The sequence below is a fragment of the Sus scrofa genome, chromosome 3 (genome assembly GCF_000003025.6).
Source record: "Sus scrofa isolate TJ Tabasco breed Duroc chromosome 3, Sscrofa11.1, whole genome shotgun sequence".
Lineage (NCBI taxonomy): Eukaryota > Metazoa > Chordata > Mammalia > Artiodactyla > Suidae > Sus > Sus scrofa.
In genome coordinates, this window is record NC_010445.4 from 73,519,372 (window position 1) to 73,530,652 (window position 11,281).

General features: G+C 43.2%; 1 protein-coding gene across 1 annotated transcript; it reads left to right on the forward strand.

Moving 5' to 3' along the window:
- BMP10 (bone morphogenetic protein 10) lies at positions 533-11,077 on the forward strand. Its single transcript, XM_003125070.4, has 2 exons — positions 533-950; positions 5,340-11,077. The coding sequence occupies exons 1-2, from the start codon at positions 617-619 to the stop codon at positions 6,275-6,277; spliced, it is 1,272 nt and encodes a 423-aa protein (XP_003125118.1). The 5' UTR covers positions 533-616; the 3' UTR covers positions 6,278-11,077.

Below are 11,281 nucleotides of genomic sequence, written 5' to 3' on the forward strand. Positions count from 1 at the left end.
TCAGCGGTTAAAGATTTCTGTAAGTTCATTTGTATCTATTAACTTAACTTGAAAACGCTGGAGATTTGGTCTTTCTTCGGAGAGATTTATGTGAGAATGAAAGGCCCCTCACTTGCATTAAACCGTATCGCCACCCATGTGCATTATGTCGATTCTTAATATCTATTATCTGCATGTGTGACACTGAACCATGTAAAAGCAAAATGTAGGTGCTTCTGCCAAAAGGAAGTGGATTCAAAGGAGGAGAAGCAGAGCCTTTGCAAGAAGAAAACTGTCCTATCTCTCAGCCAGTGTCAGAATGTGGAAATGTTTACAAAATGCTCATTAAAAGAAAAAAGGATTGCAAGATAGAAACAAAATCTGGTGCACAAGTTTACACTAGGGAGATAAGAAAGGCTAGGCCCCTATGGGGGATTTTGTTATCCAATTACTGCAACCTGACTTTTGGTGTTGGGGGGTGTGTGTGGGAAGAGTGGCGGGGGGAGGGAGAGAGAAGGGAAGTTTCCAAACTTGTCTCCAGTGACAGGAGACATTTATGCTCTGCAAGATAAAACTGCCACTTAGAGCCCAGGAGCGCTAAACCTTCCTGGGCTGGCCTGGGGGCTCGAGCAGAGCTATGGGTTTCCTGGCCCTACAGCTGTGCGCGCTCTCCTGCCTGGTGGCTCCCTGGGTTTCTGGCAGCCCCATCATGAGCCTGGAGCAGTCGCCTCTGGAAGAAGATATGCCACTCTTTGACGATGTCTTCTCGGAGCAAGATGGTGTCGACTTCAACAGCCTGCTCCAGAGCATGAAGAACGAGTTTCTCAAGACATTGAACCTGTCTGACATCCCGATGCAGGACTCAGCCAAGGTCGACCCCCCCGAGTACATGCTGGAACTCTACAATAAATTTGCCACAGATCGGACCTCCATGCCCTCTGCCAACATCATTAGGAGTTTCAAGAATGAAGGTAGGTTGACGTTTTACTGATGAAATCTGGCTTTGCATTTTCAGAAGCACTAGGTAAATGGACCATGCAAGGGAGGGATACAGATAAGAGTGAAAACGTCTGTATAGGGGTGTGTGTGGACACAGACACACAGAAACAATGCACAGTGTGTTCTGTAACGTCTTCATTTTCCAAATGGCATTAAAAGGGATTAAAGAATATCTTTTGATCCAGAGTTGTAGGGTGTCTGCCATTTTGACCTCATCATTGGGCCTTTAAAATTTTTCAATTTGGACGGCAGGTCATAAAAGATGTTAATGTTAGTCTACCACCATACTTCTGCCCTTTTCCCAGATAGGCCTCAGTTCCATTTGGCTTTTAATTGACCACAGTATTTGTCAGCTTCTGAAAATGATGAAAGTAGACAAAATACAGAAAGTGGCCGTTTGTGTTTCCCTCAACCTTTGGGTGAGTTTCCATTCTGGGACCTGATGTAAGACGTGTTCAAACAGAATGGAAACGTATGTTTTCGAGATTCTTCCTAAAGTTCTGTTTCTTTGATGTGACGTGTGTATCCTTGAAGCCCTGTGTATAGTTTCCGGGAAGTGTGCAAGGCCCAATTAATGATCCGGCTTATTCTGTGTCCTTACAAAGAGCAAAGCACAAGCTTAGATATCAGTGGGAAAAATGTGTTTTCTTCCCCTCCCTAGATCCTTATGAAGTCCTAAATCTAAGGATCTAGCAAGGTAATTCTTTGTTTAATAGGATGCAAGTAGTCAAGATTTTTGTGGCTAATATCGAATACTCGATTCCAATATGGGTGGTGGGTCCAAAGAAAGCAATTCTTCATAGTTACCAATTATGCTTTTATAGTCATTGACCAGGTGCAAAAGGGGGTTTGAGTAGATGTTGGCCAAATGTTCTTGAAAGCAAAAAAGGCAGTGGCAAAACAACAGTACAGGATTTGGATTTTTGAGACAGGCCTGACTTTGTCAATGTGGATAATTAGCTTAATTTCCCTGAACCTCTATTTCTTCATCTGTAAATTAGGGATAATATTCCTACATAACAGAGTTGAGTGATTTCAAAGAGGTTATGAGTAAGAAAACACTCAATTTACTATGAAGTGTTGAACACGCGCTAGCGACCATTAATGAATTCCTTAAATTCTAGGTATTGGAGGAAATGTTAAACAGGCATTAGCCAGTCCTGGGGATAACTATTTGCCTTTAAAATTCAGGTGGCTGCCAAAATGTTACATATTCAGGAACATATTGGAAATATTACTTAGGAACATTTAGTAACATAATGGGAATGACCAGCTGAAGTTACCGATTCCTTTTGGAGTCAGTCTGAATTGAAAATCAGCCTTCTCCCTGGGATGTTTTGGATGCTGAGCCCTGGGTGGCTGAATCAGGGTGTGGATGGGAAGATGTTCACATCCCCAGGGGAAAATAGGAGCTTTTCCGTTCTCATTTCTCCTATGGAGGATTTGGATGGTCCAGGTCAGGAAGAGGAGTTTTCAGAGCTTCTTATTTCTCATGATCAGTGAGGACAGGGCAAACTTCTTAGGGGACAAGCCAGCTGCCCGCACCTCTGCCAGAATCCATGGGTGAAAATGCCCGAGGTCATGCATCCTGCTGGCTGACATTGTCTCTCTTTGATTCTTTGCGTTGACTCAGTGCAGCTCCCTAAGAGACAGCAACACGGAACAAAACCTCCTCCAAATCTAACTAATCAGAGGAAAAGGAGCGCTGCTTCCAAGGTGAAAAATATGCTATTTCATTTCCTACCACTGCTTTGATTTCACCTTGTCATCTTGGGGAAATCAGTTCTCTGCATTGAGGCTTGATTTCTTCCAGAATAACATGAACATAGTAGCAATGTATGCATTATAGGCTCATTGTAAGAGCTAAATGAAACAATTTGCAAAGCACCCGGCACAGGGCATTTGCTCAACAAATATTAGTTCCTTAACCTGAAATGTAATGCCTCCCTCTAGTATTGTATTTGCACATGAACACTGAATTTACTTTATCAGCTTTATTGAAGTATAATTGACATTCAATGAACTTCACATATTTAAAGTGTAGAAGTTGATAGGTTTTGACCAATGTAAGCATCCATTGGAGCCATCATCACAACCAAGAGTGAGCATATTCATCACCACCAAAAGTTTCCTTGTCTCCTTAGCAATCCCTTCCTCCCACTACAGCGAGCTTTTACTCTGCATTGTTCTAGTTAATGGAACAACTAGTCTACTCCCCTATTTTTGGTCCTCTCACATGTCCTATCCAAGGGGTGTCAGGTTTCCTCCATTCCTATAAGAGGGGACAACCACCCAATTACTTGATGTAATAAGGACAAATGTCATTCCTGTAAACTAATTTGGTCTGATGCCCAGAATCATCACTGAATCAATATTTTTAAGGTGCTACCTCTGTTTAAAGCATCGTGGTAGATTAGAGGTGTGGAGGGGAGTTTAAGCTGTAGTATCTATCATTATGATGACAATCTAGTTGGAAAGATTTCCACTCATAAAGACAACTGAAAAACAGGGACATAAATGGCGAAGTCACAGGAGAGATATAGAGAGTAAATAATCAAATTACCCAGGTGGGAGTGAACATCCAGGTAGGGAGGTGAGGAAGGGAGGTCCCACAGGGAGTGGTCACAGCTGGATAAATGGAGATGAGGGGATAGAGCTTTCCAAGGGTCAGAAGAACAGATCCAAAGGTACAATATACACTAAAGAAGACAAATGTTTTGGTGAAGTGGTGAACGTATCAGTCTACTCTAAAGGAGACTTTGTTTAATCTTTGCTTAAAAGATTTGTTTAATCTTTCAACAAATATTAATTGATCAATTGCAGTGTTCCATGCTGTAGGGGATGAATGGGATCAGGAGGTGAAGACCTGGTTAGAGCTAGTTTTGAGAGCCATGCTAGGGAGTTCAAATTCATTCCATTGACCAGTATTCCCCATTGACAGCATATGAGATGATTTTAAGTGGTACCCAGAGGAAACTCAATCGTGTGAAATCATTACATATTTTTGTTAATGTGGATTAAAAAAGAATTGACGTAACTCTCACCCCAACCCCTCATTTCGTGAATACTGTTACCTAGGACAAGTCTAAAAGAGGAAGCAAGCATTCAAATAATCAGATCAAGTTAAAGAAAAATATTAAAGAGTACAATCTGGAACAGCAACCCCACTGAAATCAAGAATTGGGTATACAGTTGGGGAAATGCTGCCAAAGATGATGGGGGAAGTCCTCAAGTGGTGGTCCTTAACATCTGTGGTGTCATGGAACCTTTTGATTGATGACAAATGTCTTCAGGGATTCCTTGTGAGCAGGTGTTACCTGGGCAAGTGTATGGGAGCTTGGGACTCCGAAAAATTCTCAGAGAGGAAGTCAACCTAATATTTGGAGGCATGCTTCTAAAACTAAAAATTTTAAACTAAAATTTAAAAATTTAAAATTTTATTTCATAAACATTCTGAGTGATTCCTACAGGCAGTACTTCCATACTAGGTGCTAAGGATATACAACTAAAGCAGTCAGTCTATCCCCAAGGTTCATTTCCCCACCCCCATTCTTCCTTATGGAGGACCACCACCCCAGGTTCAACTACTGTGACTCCCTTAGTTTTATGGCTCTCTTGTTGACCTTGCCAGGCTTTGGTGTCTAGAGCAAGGGTCAGCAAACTTTTTCTGTAAGAGGGCAGGCAGATCGTAAATGTTTTAGGTTTTATGGGTCGTGATCTCTGTTGAGACCATTTAACGCTCCCATCATAGCGCAAGGCTAGCCACAAACACAATACAGAAACAAATGCTTTCTAGTGACATTTTATTTCCCAAAACAGGTGGCAGGCCTGCTGTTGTAGCTAGGTTTACCAACCCCGGGTCTCAGTGGATGTTTTTTAGGAACACGCTGACTATGTGGCAAGTACATTCCATACATGGCAAGTACAAACATGAAAAGCCATGACATCCTCATCCTCGAACTTCAAGAACAGAACCACCACCACATGTCTCATGTGATAGCTCCTCACTGGTTAGAAAAATTGGGGGCTCGGCTGCACATTCTCCATGGTCCCTCCCAGTTCTATTATTCAGTGGCTGATAAGCTAGTCAAGCAAGGCTGGGTACATTTTCTCTTAGTCATTAGGTGGCCATTTTCCATTTTAGTCTTGGCAGCTTAACTCAGTCTGGTGTTGGACACTTGACCTTCAGTATTTTTTCTTAGAGAATGCTAACACTGTGTTTGTTTTCATGGATCGTCCCTCATTCTCTGCAAGCTTCCTGAAGAGACAGGGCCTCTTACCGCATCTTTTTTTATAAATAAGCATCTGTTTTTCTTGGCGACGTCCTGCAAGTCTGTCTTTTTTTTTTTTTTTTTTTTCAGATCTGTATTCCCAACCTGTCAGTTTTAATGGGCTCCGAAAATACCCTCTCCTCTTCAATGTGTCCATCCCTCACCATGAAGAGGTCACCATGGCTGAACTCAGGTTGTACACCCTGGTGCAAAGAGATCGCCTGATGTATGAAGGCGTGGACCGGAAGATTACCATTTTTGAAGTACTCGAGAGCCAAGGGGACCATGAGGGTGAAAGAAGCCTGCTGGTCTTGGTGTCAGGGGAGATCTATGGAACCAACAGTGAGTGGGAGACTTTTGATGTCACGGATGCCATCAGGCGTTGGCAAAATTCAGGGTCATCCACCCACCAGCTGGAGGTGCACATCGAGAGCAGGCAGGGAATGGAGGATGCTGGCAGGGGACAACTGGAAATAGACATCAGTGCCCGGAATAAGCATGAACCTTTGCTTGTTGTGTTTTCCGATGATCAAAGCAGTGAGAAGGAGCGGAAGGAGGAACTGAGTGAGATGATCGCCCATGAGCAATTTCCAGAACTGGACAACCTGGGTCTGGGTGGTTATTCCAGCGGACCTGGAGAAGAGGCTTTGCTACAGATGAGGTCAAACATCATCTACGACTCCACAGCCCGTATCAGAAGGAATGCAAAGGGCAACTACTGCAAGAGGACCCCGCTCTACATCGACTTCAAGGAGATTGGCTGGGACTCTTGGATCATTGCCCCACCCGGCTACGAAGCCTATGAATGCCGTGGTGTTTGCAACTACCCCCTGGCAGAACATCTCACCCCCACGAAGCATGCAATTATCCAGGCCTTGGTCCACCTCAAGAATTCCCAGAAGGCTTCCAAAGCCTGCTGCGTGCCCACCAAGCTGGAGCCCATCTCCATCCTCTACTTAGACAAAGGTGTCGTCACCTACAAGTTTAAATATGAAGGCATGGCCGTCTCTGAATGTGGCTGTAGATAGAAGAGGAATCCTTTGGCTTATTTAATAACTGTAAATGTGTATATTTTGTGCTCCTATTTAATGAGATTATTTAATAAGAGTGTACAGATCATAGAGGCTTGCTGCCTTAGGGAACGTGACAGGAAGGTTTGTCATAGGAAATGCATACTCTACAGTCTAGTCCCTTCCAATCTGTTTCTCTCTGGACTTGCCATTTCCTGGCAATGCCATCTTCAACAGCAAGCCCACACTCCTTGCCCTCTATGTCATCTTGAAAGCAACACCCCTAAACAGAAATACAGTGTCGAGAGGTAGATATTTCTAGATGTATTTGTGTACATAGATCAACTCATAACACCCTTTTGGTTCCATAGGGGCAGAGTTCACGCACACGTGCATGACCCAGTCAAATGCGTTTGTGTTGAAACCCACTGGTACGTTCCCAGTCACCTCTTCTCTGAGTAGGATTTACATCAAGATCAATTGCCCCCGGAATTTAACCATCCTAGGATGTATTGCATTTCCCAGGTACTATTGGAAATGTAGATGTAGCCTTTGTCAGTTGAGTTTCTGCCATTATTCAGAGCAGCAGGGCCTGGTAAAGGAGGCGGCATGGTTTGGGAAGGGCTTCTTGGATTCAGAAACCAAATGGCCTCAAGAAGCAGTTGCCTCAACGGACAACAGCAAAGAGTGAGCCCAGGCGGGAGCAAGGTGCTCTAGAGGGCAGTGCCTGGTCAAGAAAGGAAACCAGGGGGGACTTTAGGCTGACATTGGTTCCCGAGGCAATAGAAAGCAAGGCCATGTGGGTGGGCCTTTATGGCTGCAGAGGGTAACGGGGGTGGGAAGGGGCAGAGGATAGAGATGCTAACCTAGGATGTGTTTGTAAAATTCTAAGCAGTTCTAACTGGAGAGTTAAATATTTTGGACACAATAAAATTATCACAGCCCAAGAGGAGGAAAACCAGAAGGCATCTGTTTGTTGGACTCTTCACTTCGTACTCTTTTTCTTCAAGTCTTCATATTTCTCCTTTGCCTCTGAACCTCTGCCCTGCTTACTTCCACCTTTCCCCTTCCCTCTCTTTTTTCCCCCAGCACCTTGTATCCGTCTCTCATTCCCATATCTCCTGTCTTCCCTGGTCTTCCTTGCTCCTCCCTGGAAAGCATTTTCTCTTAGGACAAAAGGAGTTAGTGCTCTAATTTCTAGAATTCCCCCTGAAGGTTGATTGCTATTATCTTTTTATATTAGCAATTTAGTTGATTGCTAATATCCTTTATAAAATGTTTTGTTTGTGAGGAATTCTTAAGAATTCTGTACAAAAGAGAATCAGAGTCAAAATGAATGCACTTGGATTAATGAATTAATAAATAGATACACAAAAAAATGACTTGAAAGCTAAGCCCACATTTGGAAATCAGATTGGCCCCATGGTAGGAAACCTGTAGCCTTCCCATCCTTCCCACTCTGTAGTCTTTCCATTTGGAAAGTGTCCAGGACTAAGGGACTGTGAAATATACCTGATGAGCAAAGTCCAGGCATCTGCCCAGCAACTGGCCAGTTGGAAGGATGCTGAGACTCTGGCTCTGTCCCAGTGCCAACCCCCCACCCCACCCCCACTCCCAGCCCAGGCGGGACTGAAAGCATTGCTCAGGGAGGACCAGGGCAAAGGGTTTCTTAAACTGTTCTGACACCTCCAGGCAGATGACACAAATGGTCCAAGCTAGTGGGGAATGTGGTTTCAGGTACATTGACCCCACCACCACCACCACTGAGTGCTGCAATTTTTTTCTCTTTACCCCAGGAAATCATCAGCCTCTCTTTTGCAAACCTCTGGGGTCATAAATACATCTTGCACTAGAAAATAGGGGAAAGGGAAGCTATTTTGAAAGACATTTGGCCCAGTGTGGACCTCAGCTCTGCTCATCTATTGTTTGCTGGTGAATATCATTGCCCCTAGAAGAGTGGTATTTTGGCCATCAGTATATAGAGAGGGACTGACAATTTGAGATAGTCATGCAACTCAGAATCATTCATTCATAGAATACCCTCCATAGAAAATGGCGTGTGTGTGTGTGTGTGTGTGTGTGTGTGTGTGTGTGTGTGTGTAACTGGTTTTATAGAGCCACGCTTAGTGGTCCTCGGTGGAATGTGGTACAACTTTTATATCCATATACTCACCATATACTCACTTGCTCTACAGTACTCATCTTTTCTAAAAGACACTGTAAGAGACAGCCAGTAAGACCTTGGTGGAGAGGGATTGGTCTAGTTAGATTAAAAAAATCAAACAAACTTTTTCTTAATATGTAAAATATTTAAGACAGTGGTAGATTGGTGAACTCTTTATAACCAGCAATGATGGGGTAGGGGAGAGCTCTGACTTGTGGGTTTATATGATGTGAACACCCTCTCCATGGCCCATTTTAAGCTACCAATGGGATGTCAGCCAGCTAGAAAAATTCCCAAAAACGTAACAGTAGCCATGCCTGCCAGCTCCTATACCCGCCTGCTAATAGCACACTGATATTAGCACCCTAAAGGCTCTGCTTTCTACACGCCCTCGGCTTGGTCCTGCCAGGTTCCTGGAGAAGCCTTGTCTTGAGCCCTTATAATCACCCTTCCATTAAAGAGACGTGAAAATCTCGGCTGTTGGCAACCAGAGTGCCCATCCAGATGCTTCTCCTTTTACCACGGTCCAGGTGTAAACATGCATTTCTAAGACTGCCTTCCACCCTATGGGAAGAGAGTGCAGAAAGCCCCTTGTTGGTTATTTAAATGTTGCTGGGGCATTCTTTTTCTGGCTTTCTTCTCATCAAAAAATGAAAACACACCAAATAATAGCTGACCCTTCCCAGCTCCCCCAGGCCTCCTGAAGCATGCCTGCAACTCCCCAAATCACTGAATTAATACCAAGCCAGGAAAGCGTCAGATCCTTAGGAAAGTAGAATTCACTACTGGGTTCTCTGGCTATAGACCTTTGCTATATCCCACACCAGCTTTTTTTTTGACACTTTTCTGGCTGAATTAATTATCACTGAAGTTGATAAATAGTAATGACTCGAGGAGAAGGCTCTGTGAGGGACTTTGGCAGCCAACAACCAAAATATTCATGTACAAGTTTCTAGGTTTCCTACTATTTATTGATGGATATATTTATTTTTTGTAATATAGTGTAGAATACCAAATATTTTATTTTTTATGTTTGTGATTCCCTCTCGGATCAAAGAGTCTTTTGTGCTTTTCCAAGCGTATCTTCCCCTGAGAAGGACTCTTTTTACAACGTATGGCCTATATTTTCTTCTCTCTTGGCCTCAACATTTCCTGGTAGCTTGAGAAGCCTTGCTATAAGCTTGCCGTGACTTTGTATATTTGTATCTTGTAGGCATGCTGTGAGCCCCTCGGCATATTTAACGATTTGTAAATAGAATGGTTTTCACTCCAGCGTAGGTGTTCCAGAAAAGAATCAACCAATGAATGTCATTCCGATGAGCTGACATTGTCATTTTACGGTGAGAGGCAAATGTTAGGCTGTGAGGAACTGTGACTGCTGCTCAGTGAATGGAGACAATATTTAATTGGGGCCTTTCTGCTCCCACACTGGGTGCCCCCCACAACTGACTGTATCCATCACCTTCACTAACCCACCAATTCAGAGACCTGATTGGACAAATCCATTTGTCATTTTCTCCCCCCTGTCTTTTTTAAGGCTGCACCTATGGCATGTGGGATTTCCTGGGCTAGGGGTCCAAGCAGAGCTATAGCTGCTGGCCTACCCCACAGCCACAGCAATGCCAAATCCAAGCTATGTCTGCAACCTACACCACAGCTCACGGCAACGCCGGATCCTTAACCCACTGAGCGAGGCCAGGGATGGAACCCGTGTCTTCATGGATGCTAGTCAGATTTGTTTCCACTGAGCCACGATGGGAAGTCTGACAAATCCATTTGTAATTGGATCAATGACTCTATAAATGTGAAAAATCTTAATTTAGTGATTTCCCCAAAGAATCTGCCTCAAAGTACTTACTTCTTTCCCTGTGCATATTTTTTTTGTCAGGGAAATTCATGGTAAATATTTTCCCCAGAACTGCTAGTAAATATTTTAGTATTCTTTGGAATCTTTTTTAAGGAAAAGATATCTTCATTGAAAGGAGTTTTACATTTGACTTCTTACTGGACACATCCACTGACCATCAAGTTCAGCAGTGTTTTAGCAAAGCCATTTGCAATTTGTCTGTAACATTGAGGGGATGTTGCCCTTTTTAAAGACTGTGCATCTTTTTGTAGCGTCATCGTGGGTTCTACTTAACCCTTTTCTGATCTGGTAAAAAAAAAAAAAAAAAAAAAAAAAAGCAATGTTTCTGTGACTTTGTGCATTTTCTTGCCTCCAACGAGGACATTTGGTTTCACACATTAGATGAGAGGAAAGTAGATAACACTGTGTAAGAACAGCATAAAAGGGTGTTTCTGGATGTGGAAATGTATCCATAAATTAATAACCCCATCAAGGAATGACCATTTGTTGTGAGCAGCATGTTTCTGTCACACACATGAGCACTAGTTTTGTGAGTGTCTGGCCTGATCGCAGTGGGGATGCAGACAAGCTCGTGCCCACCTAACAAGCCTCCGCAAATGTAGAACATTTAACTAATCCCAGGGTCACACCGGCTCAGCTGAAGCATGTTCATGTTCTCATGTAAAACTGTGTCCAAAGTTACATAGTAACTATTTGACTGAAGTTGGAAATAAGTATTTCACACTGTGGTCATAGGCAACCTGTGTACATTCAGAATCATCTTGTTAAATAAAATGGAAAAATTATTTTGACCATAATAATGTGCAGCTTATTTTTCCTTGAGATAAAATTTTTTATGCTTCCTTAATTTTTTTTTTTACATTTCTGATTCGTGGCCTCTGCAGATGTAATAAAGCTTCCTGCTATGTCAGCAGAGCATGGTCTGAAGAAACGATGAGTTGGTTTCGGCTTCTAAGTGGTCTCACCAGAGGGAGTGTGTGGATGGTTTTCC

Excerpts from the sequence above, each read along its gene's own strand:
- BMP10 (XM_003125070.4), top strand. The coding sequence starts at position 617 with ATGGGTTTCCTGGCCCTACAGCTGTGCGCGCTCTCCTGCCTGGTGGCT. Across the intron at positions 951-5,339 it reads TAGGAGTTTCAAGAATGAAG|ATCTGTATTCCCAACCTGTC; the intron begins GTAGGTTGACGT and ends TTTTTTTTTCAG.